Source organism: Macrosteles quadrilineatus, unplaced genomic scaffold (genome assembly GCF_028750875.1).
Source record: "Macrosteles quadrilineatus isolate MER2022 unplaced genomic scaffold, UCM_ALF_1.0 Scaffold_1__1_contigs__length_201487025, whole genome shotgun sequence".
Classification (NCBI taxonomy): Eukaryota; Metazoa; Arthropoda; class Insecta; order Hemiptera; family Cicadellidae; genus Macrosteles; species Macrosteles quadrilineatus.
The window spans coordinates 109,313,992-109,331,342 of record NW_026542594.1 but is presented as its reverse complement, the minus strand read 5'-3'; the positions used below and the strand labels follow the sequence as shown (position 1 = coordinate 109,331,342).

Sequence of the window (17,351 nt, the reverse complement as noted above, 5' to 3'; positions counted from 1 at the left end):
TAAAAATACATACCTGCAGCAAACATAGATTCCATCATCCCAAATCTGTATTAATATACAACAATATACATAGCGCCGACAGACAAAACACTCTCTAGCATCAGGCATCTTGTGAGGCTATAACTGATAGTGTAGCATAGGAGCTGGGGTAGGGAAAAGGATGTGGCAGTAACCTCAAGCATTTCCTCTCCCAACCGTATATATACAAGGTACATTTGCTGTTCAACAGTACAATCTGCTGAGATATTGCTTCTGCTGTACACTGAATAGACATTCTCTACATTCATCATCACTACAAGGTAAATATTACTACTATAATTTTAGTCCCCTTCACTAGAGATGTTTTTTTTTTAAATATTAGTTACTTCCATATTGGTTGCAGAAAATATTAGTTTTCATACTAGCCTGTTAATATCTATAAATTGAATATATTAGTTTAAACCTGATTCTAATATAAGCTTTTGTTGCTAAATTCAGTTTATTATTTCAAGAAAGCCTGTAATTTGTTATATATATTACCTCTCGATCTAGCTTTCAGATCATTATTTTTACATCTTATTATTAAAAAATTCAAAATTTGTTCAAACAAATATTTGTTAATAATTTATAAATAAAATAAAGATTAATTCATATATACAAATTAAACTTTATTAGATGTTTTGCATTAAACATGTCCTTACCAAAACAGTTTACCAATATTATATTAGTGTTGAAATATTTAATACTTTGATGTGAGTGTTGAAACAAAGCAATATTCTTTTTCATACATTGTCTGTTACTCCATAAAACTATTACTTTTGAATATCTAATATATTCAACCATCCCTACCCCTTACATATGATAATATGCTATGGTGTAAAATTAAAACACTTTATTAAGCCATTAGAGATGAGTAACACAATCTTATGGACTTATTATGTGAGCTTATTCCTCAGACACAACTAAAAGACCTATAGTTTATGGTGAAATTCTAACCTTTTTTTACCTTGTCAAATTTTTAGGTCAATACTCACCCTACTAATTCAACTGTATGATTTTAGATGGATCTTTCTGCCAGACTAGAGTCATGTGAGGTGCTTTCATCCCCATTGAAGATTCCTGTTAAAGACCTTAAAGAGCCGGCCAGGATCAAAGGGGCAAAGAGAGTCAGCACACGGTTCGGGACTACAGTTATTGTCTTGGACGTGACCACATCTTCTGGGGAGGAAAGAATCACCTTTCTACCATCGAGATTCACGTCCCTCCTCACTGATGAAGATCTACAGTTTTTCACAAACTCAAGAATTTATAGTATAAAATGTACTGGTATGCATGGGAATTCCCCTAATGTACGTATATACAAGCACTAACACCATAATGTGTTTATAGAATAAACGCTTATATCTTAATAACTGTGTTTTCAATTGCATATGCATCCTCAGAGTTTAAATAATTTTAACACTTAAAGTTGTCACTATAATTTTTAAACTTACAACAAAATAGTACTGCTTTTAAGTATTTAATTTTATCATAATATTTATGTTGAAACAATTTTTACATATACCTCAAGATATACTGTGGCAATATACACCTTTTAAAAAGTTTTTATCATGGTTGGTATAGAATAACCTTAAATAACAATAGAATAACTATTAAAAACTTACCTGTTAATTGTAGACTGTCACTTGATACTAGCTGAGGTTTTCACTACAACAAAACACTATACAGAGACAACTAAGGTCTTATCAGAGTGTGATTTCCTATCTGGATTAAAAAATATATTATTTTGTTGATTTAACTTGTCTAGATATACAGAGCATATTTAAACATCAATGATTCAGTAAAATAACCAGCTAACAATAGTTAGCTAGACACTAGTGCTGTAACCTAGTAGAGAGTTTGTAAACTATGACAACTAATACCATTAACACTGGCGCTCTAGTGGTGAATTAACAAAGTGGTTTGGGTAAAAGTGAGGTTATGTTACATATACAATATAATCAGTAGTTGGTAGCACTAGTACTGCTACCTAGTAGAGAATTTGTAAACTAATACCTCAACTCAGAGTAACATACTGTTAACACTTAGTAATAAATTATTAAGTAAAAAGTGAGGTTATGTTACATATACAAAGTCACATAAGTGGCTAACAGTAGTTGGTAGCACTAGTATTGCAACCTAGTAGAGAATTTATAAACTAATAACATCAACTCAGAGTAATCTGTTATGATGAATCTTATATTAAGTTAATCATTATTATAATTATACCATCGACACTGGCGCTCCAGTGGTGAATTAACAAAGTGGTTTGAGTAAAGAGTGAGGTTATGTTACATATACAAAAGATCAAACCTCCAAGACTCATATACAAACAGATAACTATACAAAAAAACACCCCAACCGGAAATGATTGGTGATTGGTAAGGATTAAATCCGTGAACCTCTAAGACACCCACTACAATACAACACTATACAAAAAACAACCCAAAGTAACTCATTTAGCATAGATTAAATATAAGTTTAACATATGATATTTGGTGGCCTTTACAAAGGCAATTTTTATACTCTATAGTAAAGTTTAGCCTTCTTTCAGCTGTTTTTAACATCAGATACATAAATTATCATTTGTTTCATCACACTATAGCATATATAGAATAACCTCCAATGATATATTAGTTAGCATTAAACCTCTAGTATAGGCTAGAATCGAACCCACAGACCTCCAACCAATACTTACACACCCTGTATATGTAAGTTACAGAGATACACATATACAAATTATAATATCAACATAACATGCTCAACGGTAAAGTTTAAACACTATACACTATATAAAATAACCTCCAATACTACTACACATTTAACATTCTTTTATGATCAACGTTAAAATTCCACTTAAGCCCTCTTTCAGCTGATTTATATTTATTATACACTATAAAATAACCTCCAACATTTACCAATTATGATCAACAGTAAGGTTTAAGCATTATACACTATATAATGTGTTTTTTTTTCAGACCTACTAAATAGGATTGAACCCATAAACCTCTATCATAGGATAGGATTAAACCCATGAACCTCTAACATAGGTTAGATTCGAGCCCGTGAACCTCTAAACTAGATCACGTGATCAGCTGAAATAAACAGTTAGGATTGAACCCATAAACCTCTAGCATAGGTTAGGATTGAACCCATAAACCTCCCACTATAATACCATTAGTGGTTGGTTAAATTCGAACCCATGAACCTCCAACATATTTAGCATATGTTAGGATTGAACCAGTGAACCTCAGTTTAGATTCAAAACCTCTAACATAGGTTAGATTCGAACCCGTGAACCTCCATGTTAAAATCAAACCTCCAATACACACCCTGTATATATACATAGGTACAAGGTGTCATTTACCACCCTATATATAAGTTAAGGTGTCATTTACCACTATAAACTCTATATCTATAACTGCTGTTGTAGCTCTACCAGCTAACGCGTACAACTACCAATCAAAAGACCCGAGTTCGATCCTCGGTCAGGCCAACACTTTTTATCCAGAATTTAATATTTAATACAAACACCTACTGCACATGATCAGCTGATTATGCGCAAACAGCTGAGAGTACACCTAGATCATCTCAAGGTCAATTTCTGCCAAGTCGCTGGGCAGACTACTATCATCTGTAAACCTCTGTTACAATCACCCACTGCAGTTGTGATTTTTTGCTTTTTACACAACTGCCATTGAAGCGCCGTCAATGAGTGGAAACCTTGTTTCTAAGCTATTGGCGACGATCATTAATAAATTTAAGTTTCCCAGCTGTATACAACACTAATTTAAGGTCTTATTTCGGGTTATCAAAACTCAAGAACAATTGTATACACAAAAAATCTCTGGTTCCTGACCTGGGTGATGCCTATTTATTTAATTTCATTTACGGTTACACTATATTATTGCACTTGCGATTAATTAAATCCGTTATGTAAGAAAAACGTTTTTAATCTTACTTGGTTGGGATTTGCTTTCAAAACGTGATCTAAAATGGTTGCGGTATTTGTAAACAACATTTTGTAAACATGTCAGTGTCAGCTATAAAAAATAATCTTGATCCGAACAGCTGTTCGTCATTTCATAGATGATTACTATGTAAAAATTATGATACAAATTAGACAAAACTTGACAAAAATCGCACAAAACTGCATTTTTGAACGTCCGTAATTTTATGCACAAAGTAGTGAGCCCATATTTTAATGGTAAAAGACACTCTCGCCAATCCAGTGAATACATTAAAATGACTTGGATCTTGATAGGTACTCTCGTTTTCCTGGAGAAGATAGCATACAATTTCATCTTGAGTGTTACAGACACACAGAAAGACAGACAGATAGACAGAAATAGAGATAAGACTCGTTTCTGCTTCTTTATTGCATGAAACGTAAAAATATCCTAAAAATATATAATTCTGAGCAATGTACAGACAAAACTCTAATTTTATTTATATAGATTTCAGCTCAACCCAATCAATAGTTTTTTTAATACTTATGAAGTCAAACGGGGTAAAGCCCATGGGTAACAGCTAGTTGTATTACAATATATTGTGTCTTAACACGATTAACAGTTTAACTTATACGTACGGTATTTAAAACGGTTAGACAATAACATTTTAAAAGTTAATTAAAAACAGGTGACATATAGGATGGATTTGATTTACTATTATCCAACTTTAACAAGACTTAAGAGCCTGAGATCCACGCCCTTTATCTCATTTATTAACTGAATGACGTTTACAGTGAAGAGATGTTGGAATAATATTCTGAAAATGATCGTGGATTCCTTTACTTTCCAGTTCATGGAACCTAATTCAAACCTTTACATTTCATTTAACTTCCAAGAACAACAAGCACTTAGGCGTCCAATGTGCTAATGAGGTGATTTATTTCCTGGTGACTTGCTATAGACTATACACCGACTTGCTCATTAGCCACGCCCAAGGATTTTGGTCTTTACTTTGTGACATGTACTGAAGGCATTGAAATTGAAACCTTTTAGCGAATTTCCCTATATAGGGAAGTAGCTATTACCGTAGGTGGCACGGTGTTAAAAAACAAATAATTTAGCATATCAAATTGTTTTGAACGGTTATTGGTAACGGAGAAAATTGGTAACGGAGAAACTTTAAAATTGTAAATTTAAAATTCCCATGTTGTTCTTATGGAGAATATGGTAAAAAAATTGTAGTTTGCTTGTTTATGTTTATACTAGCTGAGTACCCGTCCTTCGTACGGGGTTGGTATAGCGCAGTGCGTGGTCGCGGTTGACTATGCGCGGTCCATTTGAAATCGCCTATACGCTCGTTTTCTAAACTCGTAAAATTTTTAACATTACAGTCCTAATCTCAGATAATCACATACGTCAAAAATATATGCAGCTCAAACGCACTTACAAAAATATTATCAGGTACAAAAAATCAGATATGATACTTGAGAGGGCTGCGTCTCGAAAGCCACGAATGTCCATGGCTATAAGCTGGGGAACGAAAGCCACGACAATTAGTGAAGGGTCGAAAAGGTTTAAAACCTGGGGACGTAAGCCACGACTGCGAGCCTGGTAGATTGCTGTCAGGGTGGCAGCTCACAGGGAGAACGGGAAATTTAATCTCCCTGTTATTTATGCGTCGCAAGCAAATTTGTCAGTTCAATCTGAATCCCCCGTGCTATAAAGGTTAGAAATAGACCTTTGAGCTATAGTACTGTTTGTTATTTTATTTTACTGCCTGGTTATCGTTAGTGAACTAAGCTATTGGCGACGATCATTAATAAATTTAAGTTTCCCAGCTGTATACAACACTAATTTAAGGTCTTATTTCGGGTTATCAAAACTCAAGAACAATTGTATACACAAAAAATCTCTGGTTCCTGACCTGGGTGATGCCTATTTATTTAATTTCATTTACGGTTACACTATATTATTGCACTTGCGATTAATTAAATCCGTTATGTAAGAAAAACGTTTTTAATCTTACTTGGTTGGGATTTGCTTTCAAAACGTGATCTAAAATGGTTGCGGTATTTGTAAACAACATTTTGTAAACATGTCAGTGTCAGCTATAAAAAATAATCTTGATCCGAACAGCTGTTCGTCATTTCATAGATGATTACTATGTAAAAATTATGATACAAATTAGACAAAACTTGACAAAAATCGCACAAAACTGCATTTTTGAACGTCCGTAATTTTATGCACAAAGTAGTGAGCCCATATTTTAATGGTAAAAGACACTCTCGCCAATCCAGTGAATACATTAAAATGACTTGGATCTTGATAGGTACTCTCGTTTTCCTGGAGAAGATAGCATACAATTTCATCTTGAGTGTTACAGACACACAGAAAGACAGACAGATAGACAGAAATAGAGATAAGACTCGTTTCTGCTTCTTTATTGCATGAAACGTAAAAATATCCTAAAAATATATAATTCTGAGCAATGTACAGACAAAACTCTAATTTTATTTATATAGATTTCAGCTCAACCCAATCAATAGTTTTTTTAATACTTATGAAGTCAAACGGGGTAAAGCCCATGGGTAACAGCTAGTTGTATTACAATATATTGTGTCTTAACACGATTAACAGTTTAACTTATACGTACGGTATTTAAAACGGTTAGACAATAACATTTTAAAAGTTAATTAAAAACAGGTGACATATAGGATGGATTTGATTTACTATTATCCAACTTTAACAAGACTTAAGAGCCTGAGATCCACGCCCTTTATCTCATTTATTAACTGAATGACGTTTACAGTGAAGAGATGTTGGAATAATATTCTGAAAATGATCGTGGATTCCTTTACTTTCCAGTTCATGGAACCTAATTCAAACCTTTACATTTCATTTAACTTCCAAGAACAACAAGCACTTAGGCGTCCAATGTGCTAATGAGGTGATTTATTTCCTGGTGACTTGCTATAGACTATACACCGACTTGCTCATTAGCCACGCCCAAGGATTTTGGTCTTTACTTTGTGACATGTACTGAAGGCATTGAAATTGAAACCTTTTAGCGAATTTCCCTATATAGGGAAGTAGCTATTACCGTAGGTGGCACGGTGTTAAAAAACAAATAATTTAGCATATCAAATTGTTTTGAACGGTTATTGGTAACGGAGAAAATTGGTAACGGAGAAACTTTAAAATTGTAAATTTAAAATTCCCATGTTGTTCTTATGGAGAATATGGTAAAAAAATTGTAGTTTGCTTGTTTATGTTTATACTAGCTGAGTACCCGTCCTTCGTACGGGGTTGGTATAGCGCAGTGCGTGGTCGCGGTTGACTATGCGCGGTCCATTTGAAATCGCCTATACGCTCGTTTTCTAAACTCGTAAAATTTTTAACATTACAGTCCTAATCTCAGATAATCACATACGTCAAAAATATATGCAGCTCAAACGCACTTACAAAAATATTATCAGGTACAAAAAATCAGATATGATACTTGAGAGGGCTGCGTCTCGAAAGCCACGAATGTCCATGGCTATAAGCTGGGGAACGAAAGCCACGACAATTAGTGAAGGGTCGAAAAGGTTTAAAACCTGGGGACGTAAGCCACGACTGCGAGCCTGGTAGATTGCTGTCAGGGTGGCAGCTCACAGGGAGAACGGGAAATTTAATCTCCCTGTTATTTATGCGTCGCAAGCAAATTTGTCAGTTCAATCTGAATCCCCCGTGCTATAAAGGTTAGAAATAGACCTTTGAGCTATAGTACTGTTTGTTATTTTATTTTACTGCCTGGTTATCGTTAGTGAACTGTAGTTGTTCACTCATACAAATGCAATAATTAATTTCAAACAAATAATAACTCGGGATAAGCCATTGCCGTAGATAGTGTGGTAAAACCTAAACTCTAAACCGTTTTACTTTTTCGATTTTATGTTCTCAGAGGGCAAATTTGTATTAAATCTACTAATTTATTCAACAAAATTGGTTATTAATGTGTGACGGACGATTACTGAAGGGAAATAAGGAAGAATTAACCATCAGGATCTTCGGACTGATCACTCTGAAAATATCTTAAAATTATGTTTGTTGCTAGAATACTATTCCAGATGTATAACTTAGGTTTACAAGTTTAAACATAATTTGTTAATAGTAGGCTACAGTTAGTTCCACCATAACTGCTTTGAAAAGTTATATACAAATTTAAGTTACATAAACACCGCGTATGATGTTTTATTATGATACTTATTATTGTTATTGTACACTTGTTATTGTATGTTATTATTATTGTTTAGAACCCTACAACACGCCAACTTTCCAGCGTCCCGGAATGAGGGGAACGATCCCAGACGGAAGGGAGGACGACGTACCGCTGTTCAGTCTCGAGGAGTTGGAGGCGGCCGTTCTATCCCTGAACAAGGCTCCTGGACCGGATGGGGTACCTGGTGAGGCCCTGAAGAAAGTCTTTTCAATAAATCCACAAATCCTTTTGAGCACGTACAATGCCTGTCTGGCCGAGGGGAAGTTTCCCTTCTGCTGGAAAACAGCTAGGCTTGTGCTCGTGGGGAAGGAAAAAGGAAACCCAGACCTACCCTCCTCTTACAGACCTCTCTGTATGTTGGACACTGCTGGGAAAGTCTTGGAAAAGTTGATCCGTTCCCGACTGAATTCAGCCGTGGTTGCTGCAGGAAATCTATCCCCTCGTCAGTACGGCTTCAGGAAGGGAAGGTCAACGGTTGACGCTATTGAGGAGGTAAAGCGAGCCGTAATGAGAGCTGAGGAGTTTAACAACTATTCTTGTCTGGTTGTGCTGCTTGTAACACTTGATGTGCGAAACGCATTTGATTCCGCGACGTGGTGCGATATTCTGGACGCACTGGAGAACACTTTCCACGTCCCGGCATACCTCATGCACATGATAGAGGACTACCTCCGGTACCGCCTCATCATTTACGACACTACAGAAGGCTCCAGGACGATGGATGTAACTTCTGGTGCTGCTCGAAGGATCAATACTGGGCCCGGACCTCTGGAAGTCACCTACGACAGCCGTTTGAGATCCGAGATACCTGAGGAAACTGTCCTAGTTGGGTATGCAGATGACGTTGCGGCTTTAATAGCTGCACGTAGCATTGAGCTTGCCCAGCTGAAACTAAATCGAGTCATGCGCACCATTATCGCATGGATGGCAGAACATGGTCTCTCGCTCGCTCTGAGCAAAACTGAGATTGTGATTCTGACTAAAAAGAGGATTGACACCATCGTGCCTTTGATGGTGGGGAACGTTGAAGTCCAAACCACTCGTGCCACAAAGTACCTTGGGGTCATGGTGGACAGCAAGCTCAGCTGGCGAGACCAGATCACCCGTACGGTGGACAAGGCCGCTAAAATGGTTTCTTCCTTTAGTCGGTTAATGGCCAATGTCGGAGGTTCGCGGTCCAGCCGCAGAAGGCTGATGATGTCTGCGGTCCAGTCCGTGCTCCTGTACGGTGCGGATGCTGGAGTCATCCCCGTCAAAATTTTGGCGGCGGAGAGGAAGGAAATTTATCAGCGCCGTGGGGAGGACCAGGCAAGAATTGAGGAACGCACCCGGACCTTCCAGCTGTGTCAGGAGAGCTGGAAACAGGAGAAAAGGGGGCTCTGGACCAGGCGACTGATACAACAGGTCCAACCTTGGGTTAATCGGCGGTGCGGAGAGGTGAACTTCTACCTCACCCAATTTCTGACGGGTCACGGCTTTTTCCCATTCATTCCCGACGACGTGGAACACACTTTTTTTAACTGCCAGCATTGGGAAAGGCCCCGCCTAGAGGCTCAACAGTTCGTAGGACTGCTGTCGGTGGACACGGTCATACCTCATACCGATGATGATGGAGGGTGAGGACAATTGGACCTGTGTGTCACTTTACATCCAGGGTGTTCTCCGCGCCAAGAAGCTTGACCTCAACCGGGATGCGGTGTAGGTAAAAAAATAAATAATGCCAGAAACGGTGCGAGCCCTGTGGGCTTAGGTCACATGTTGGCCTGACTTGAAGTAATGTGACAAACAATTCCAGTTCTGTGTCCAACAGAGTAGAGGGGGTTTTTTAGTGAGTAGTCTGTGATCTCAGGAGTCTCACTCTACAGGCTGGCTACCCTTGTGCGTAAAAGCATTTTCCCTCCTCACCCTAAAAAAAAAAATAAAAATAAATAAAAAAGAGCCCTAAACAGTTGCAGGCTCTCCTGAAATTTCCAGTAAATGGTTTTATTAAAACTTGATGTCATGCATATACATTTCTCTACAAAAACATTGAAAAATGTTGTAATTCACTTCAACAGATTATAGGTTGACATAATACACCAAAAACATGAACTACTATTACACAGCAATTGCATGATTTTTACATTTTTAGTAGGTACGCTATAAGAAGAAATGAACGGGATTGCACATATCAACAACTTCTAATCTTTTTTCTTGAGCATCCAGTCTCAAAAATAACTCCGCACAATCTTCTCTGGCCTTCAGCTTTGAATGTTTAGGCAAAACTGATGCAGTGATGCGAAATCCTAAATGTGCCGAAAAGTAAGGGTGACGCAGCATTCTTATGACTAATTCCATGATACCTCCCTCCATGCGTTCCATTTGTAATCGGGTGTCAACAACCCTAAACTATGATGTTACCAACCCCCGTAAAAATATTACACACACTGGTATACTGTATAGTACTGGTTCTTTAAAGTAAAATTAATGCATAAATTTATGGTTCAACCCAAACTATGTTAACCACATTCGCCAGATCGTGTATGCAGATGCTTAAGAACGGCTGGTACTGAATTTGCCTTCTTCATCGAAAGAATAATTTTCCTATACTTAACTTGATTTCTGATCAGAATTTACAAAAAATCGGTTTTTATTTATTTTTAATTATTAATGTGCACATTTGTATAACCATGCTATAGTGATACATAGTGAACAATATAACAACATTATTGTTGTGTGTAGGATGTGACAATCAAACATGCAAAAATATTGACGGGGTTTTATTGGTTACCTAATACTTATGAATAAATGTAATTGTTTGGATTTTTGAAATAAAATACCAATAATAGTCGCAGTTATTGTTTAACAAAAGTAGTGATAGAAATATACCACATCACTTATTGAATTCAACATTACAACATGTAAAACTAAACGTGTATTGGACTTCCGTGCTGACGTAAAACCTTGTATAACTTAAGTTTTAAGTTTAACTTTTATCGTTAAATAATCATATCTTCCATAATGCTCAATACAATAAGGGGTTTTCGTCATAATAAAGTAAAAACACCCATATTTATACCTCATGCGTCGCGGGTCTAAAGTAACATTTTTATTCCATAGCGAGTAAAAATAATTTGTTGCAAAAAGTTGTGAATTTGGATTGTGACAACGTATAAAATCAAAATTATTTATCGATTGATTAATTAGGTAAAGATTTAGCCTATTGTTGCATTGTTGACAGTAGCTAGACACATCGATGGTACTGTATAATGTACTAGCAGAGTACCCGTCCTTCGTACGGGGTTGGAATATAAGTATAAAATATTTATTGCAGTTATGCTCATAAGCTTCTGTTTGCAAGAGGGGAAGGACACAGTTTGACAACATTTGCTTCTTTAAACTTAAGGTATACTATAGTATTACACATCTACCTTAGCCATAATGTTCTACAACTAAAAATATATTACAAAAAAATCGCAAAATATCACAAATTATTCATGAAATTAAAAACATATACCACACTGTAATCAATCCTTCTTTGACAGTTCTCATTGCGTATCGCAGTTTTTTGTTTCAAATTACGAGTATACAGTATTAGCTGTTTTCATAAATGCAAAAAAAAAATTGTGCTGCACTCTGTTGGTAAATCTTATAACTTTTTAATACTTTTGCAAATCACAGAACAAACCTTTTTATTTGAAACAGCTTACTAAATTATTTTATTCCCTTTAAATATGAATACTCGTAAGGTTAACATAGGAAAACTACACACCCACTGGGGTGGAGCCCGAAATGATTTTTGAGATAAGAATATGCCTATATGTTAATCAGGAATGTAAGCTATAATTATGCAAAATTTCAGCCCAATCCGTCCAGTAGTTAATGCGTGATTTAACTTCGAGCAAACAAACAAACACACAAACTTTCACATTTATAATATTAGTTAGATTGTAAACATCACAATCTTAATACAAGAAATGATTTAACCAACTTACTATACAGTAAATTATTTACGTTAGCAGTATTGAAAACAAGTGGGAAGTACAATAAGGATTTTCGTCAATATTCGTCAGCCTATGGTCAATCATGTAAATTAGTCGTACTCATAAGCACGTAAAAACCCCCCTACGCTTTTGATCTGATTGGATATCGTTCATATTGGATCAACAATACATACAAATTTAACATAACCTATTGGTATTTTACATATTGATATAACAATAAATACAAATTTGTATTTGATATTGATTCAACAGGAAAAGAAACAAACAGCAAAAGAATCAACTAAGTAACAGTCACAATATACATGGAATATGTTATTGGGGTTACATTTGTCTGCTCCTTCATTATTTTTAGCTCTTACAACTGTATTTGAAAATTCATCGAAACCTCATCAAACAGCTTTAGCAAAATATTTGTTTCCATCCCTGCATATTATAATTAACATGTTCATGTAAGAGATTCCCGTTTCTCCCTCGCCCCTCCCAACTACCTGGCCCGCCGTCGTGGCTTTCGTTCCCAGGATTATAACTTCTCAAACCCTCGCTAATTGCCGTGGCTTACGTCCCCCCAGCTTATAGAGATAAACATTCGTGGCTTTCATCCTGCGTCCCTTGAGAGAATAAACCAATCTGACAATAGAAATAAAGCCATCTGGGATACTATAAGAAAATCTTCCAACTAAAACTAACACAGCAAAATAAATCAATCTTCTTAATGAAAATGGGGAAATAGTCAAAGACCCACAACAAGTTGCTAACGTATTTAATATATTTCTGCATCAGTTAGTAATCCATCTGATAAGAAAGGCAAGTCGAATTACATAAAGCCTATTCCAGATTCACTTTTTCTTAAGCCAACAAATAAGACCGAAGTTGAACAAATCGTAAACGAGATGAAAAATAAACGGTCAGCAGGAACAGATGAACTGTGACCCAAACTGTTAAGATAAGTTGCAGACCTCGTATCCAGCCCTATAGCTCATTTAATCAATGCTTCCTTTGAATGTAGCCAGTTTCCAGATGCCCTGAAAACGTACATTATCAAGCCACTTCATACAAAAGGAGATAACATTCTTTGCGACAACTACAAACCTATAGCCATTTTTACACTTATTTTACACATTCATCATCTATATCGAAATTGTTCGAAAAGGTAATACTTCTAAGACTATTGGAATTTTGTACAAAAAAAATATATTATCTCACCGAAACAATATAGATTTACAAAAACGAAACCACTACATATACAATGACCAAACTTATCTCAAATTTGGTAAATTCATTGGATGCAGGTTAACATACAATGGGCATCTTCTTTATTTGAGCAAATCATTCTAGTACAGGTAAAACTCACCTAAGAAAACATAAAAATTGGTCCGTTCATGAAACTTGCAGGAAACGTAGTTATTACCATTAGGTTTTTAAATCTGAAGAGTCTCTAGTGATTGTGGGGGTGGAAGTACCATTTTATGGGGGTTTATGGGGGTAGTGATTTTGAGAAAATTGTTATTTATGGGATCTCAAGCAAGTGGGGTGTCGTTTTCTATGTTTCTTAGGATGCAGAATCGAAAAAAACATAAAAAACAATACAACCGACAGTTAATTAGAAAAAGGCTAATTTATTCATGAAAAACGAAATATGACCAAAATTAATTATGGTAAAATAATCCAGTTAATATTAATTATTACAAAATTGATCATGAATCTGTGTCATATGTTAAGTTGTGAGGAAAATTAACCAAGAAACTGGTAGATACGCCTCTTTAACCACTACGTGTTATATTGTTCATCAGCTACTAATGCATCATCACCATCCATGGAATCGTCAGGGTCTCTAACTCGTTCTTCTCCATCATCGTCTTGACTTGACACTGACAGCTTAGTAGTGGGGGTGGGTAGCAGAAAAATATTTCAGTTCTGGCAGTGATCCTGCAACTTAGGGTTAAGATAATATATCCATGAATGTAAAACCGCCCAGATCCCAATTTTTAAGGACCTTGGTCGCCCATAATGACTTCACCAATATGGCGCTCGTAAGAGGATGCTGGGTCGCTATGAATTGGTTATAGTACCAAAATGCCTGAACCGATATTAATGAAATTTGGCATACAAGCTAAGTTCATGAACAATTTGGCATACAATTGCATCTGATGGGCATCTATTCCTAACATGAGCTGCTTTTGCAACTGCTTCTGCCCAAAACGTTTGAGGAAGATTTGCTTCAATGAGCAAACATCTTGCCATGTCGTTTAATGCACGATTCATCCGTTCAGCCACTCCATTTTGTTGAGGCGTTCCGCTGCATGTTAATCTTCTCTGAATACCATTACAATTAAAATCCATCGAACTCTCTGTTAACATACTCTCCTCCATTGTCTGTTTGAAGATATTAAATTTTTCTTCCTGTAAAATTTTCTACTTTGTTCTTGTACTTTTTGAAAAAAAAAAACTAATGCATCACTTTTCTTCTTCAAAAAGTAAACTTCAACCCATCTTGACCTATCATCAATAAAAGTAATGAAATATTGAGATTTTCCATGTGACTCACTTTTCATTGGTCCACAGATGTCAGAGTGAATAATGTCCAGCACTTCAGATGTTCTTTCACTTTTAGGAAAGGGTCTTTTTGTAAATGTTCCTTGAATACACACCTCGCGTTGTGGAATAAGCTCTTTTGTGTTCACTTTAATACCTTTAACCATATTTAAATTGATTATTCTTTTCAAGTCTCCAAAGTTCAAGTCTCCAAAATGTTGGTGTCAAGACAATAGACTTGATTTTTCACAGCTTATATTAATTTCTTCACTACTCTCTTGTACGTAATAAAGTCCATTTAACCTATTCGCATGGATCTTTGTCTGTCCATTCTGATCTAATATCAAAGCAGCACCTTTTTTAAACAAAACTTGATACCCATGGTCAGTAATTTTAGCTACAGACATCAGGTTTGTTCGAAGTTCTGGTACATACAAAGTGTCATAAAGATTAACGCTTAGATTTGTACTCCCATTTAAAATGTTCATATTAACTGTTCCAACCCCTCTGCATCAGTTGATGAAATGTTGGAAGAGATATACTTCTTCCATTTGCAGGCTTGTACTTGGTAAATTTTATTGTTCACACGAGTCATATGTGAAGTGCATCCACTGTACAAACACTACTGTATATCTTTCATTGATAAGTTTCCAAAATAACAGTCATCTTCTACGGAAGAATTAAGTCCTACTTCTTCTAGTTTAGCAATCGCTACGTTTTGTTGATCTTTATTTGCTTTGGGACAAAATTTTGCTTTATGCCCGATCGCTTTATATATAAAGCATCGAAACGGAAAATCAACTGATTCCGTTTTATTTCTATAAGAGTCTTTGAAAATCTTCCTGGTTCTGAAATTTTCCTAGCAGAGCTTCACTACTCTCTTTCTTACCATGTTCTTTTCTCGCTTCCGACTCTTCTACAATTTTTATTTTTAAAGTTTCAGGAGAAGGCAGTGCATCTCTAGTTTCAATAGCAAATTTTATGTTTTCAAATTCATCTGACAGGGAATACAAAAGAATAATTGTCAAAAGGTCCTAATTAATATCGATTTCCATTCCTTTTTATTTGTCCACCACATCAAAAAACATATTCATGTCCAGTTAGTCTGACATCATAATCAGGTGTCAGTTTTGCCAAAATTAGCTTCTTTAACAAAAAGGCTTTCCTTGCTGGTCCACTGGAATCATAGATGCTTTTTAATTTTTCCTATATCTCTGCTGAAGTGTTACGTCCTTTCACTTGCTTAAATCGCTAGGGCTGATAGAGAGAATTATATCTGCCTTTGCTTTTGCATCAGTGATTAGCCAAGCAGTAATTTTTTCACCTTCTTCTAGATGCCTTTCAATGGTACCTAACACATACCCAAGTAAATCATTTTTAACTAAAATTGCTTCTATCTGCATTTTCCATGTGTCATAATTATTTCTGTTCAAAAGTTCAATGGGATAACTCATTTCTTTCCATATTCCTCACTTAATTGAGTCTCTTAATCTGTTAAAATTGAATATTCTTTGATTACACTCACACAATAATAACTTCGATTTACTTTGTTATCATAACAAAACCAGATATATAACATATGATTTTATAAAACAGGTAATAAGTAAATTGGATGATGTTGTAACTCCATCAGTTATGCCGTAAGTATAAACGTGTTTCTATGTGCCAATTCTGAGATCGAAGTAACAAGTATTCAAACTTTACTCATATATTATATAGGATTCTAATACATATATTTTTCGACTTTATAAATGGTCCCGGTGGGACCATTGGCCATTTGTTAATTTTTGTAAAATTACGTGTTTTCAAAAAATATGTTCTTTGTTTTAGATGTATCGATAAAATAATCAATACTAATATATTCAGCAAATATCTGCTATTCAGTGGTATATGGTGGTATCACCCGCATCCAGATAGGAACAAAACTAACCTCGCTATGATTTCCTAAACTTTTCGTGTTTAGCGCTTGTGCAACACTACAAGCTACAAGTGGAAGTCGATTCGCGCGGAAAATTTCATTCAAATTTAAATTGCATGTTTCTATTGGACAACGCATAACTCATCCAACACAACCTGTTTGTTTCAGGCGACGACAGCAAGAATCATCGGTTTCCTGAAGGTAAGATCTCCTAATCTTAAGGTAAATTTTAAAAATCTAAACCAATACTACACTAGATACACACAAAACATCAGATGGCAAGGTAGAGAGGAAGAACGTGAAAAGAATTAAACCTTACACAACTGGTTATCCCCTTGGAATTATTATGTTCTGCTGGAAAAATATTAAGTATTTTAGCAGTGAACTCATCTAGTTTACACGCAATCATCTCAGAGGCTTGCCTTCTTTGCTGCTTATTTTACAGTTGATTGTGCTAAGGAAGCCATTGAATAAAATACTTTATAAACGGTGATATAAAGTCAAACAGAAACTCCGAGTTTCTGCGAAATAATTTGTATAAACTATGTCCACCAACAAAAAGATATTCCAAATAAAGTGTAAAAAAACTTTCAGAAAAATCATATATGAGTGAAATGTTTTAGAGTGGTGACGATTATTCTTTGGCTATGATCAATAACTTAATCCTTGGTGGGTTGCTCATGGATGAT

General features: G+C 35.7%; 1 protein-coding gene across 1 annotated transcript in view; it reads left to right on the top strand.

Moving 5' to 3' along the window:
* Positions 1-17,351, top strand: part of LOC128983048 (uncharacterized) — a 331,667-nt gene that overhangs the window by 245,394 nt on the left and 68,922 nt on the right. The window contains exon 3 of the mRNA XM_054402183.1: positions 16,831-16,863. Coding sequence (XP_054258158.1) covers positions 16,831-16,863 — 33 coding nt within the window. The remainder of the gene's footprint in view (positions 1-16,830; positions 16,864-17,351) is intronic.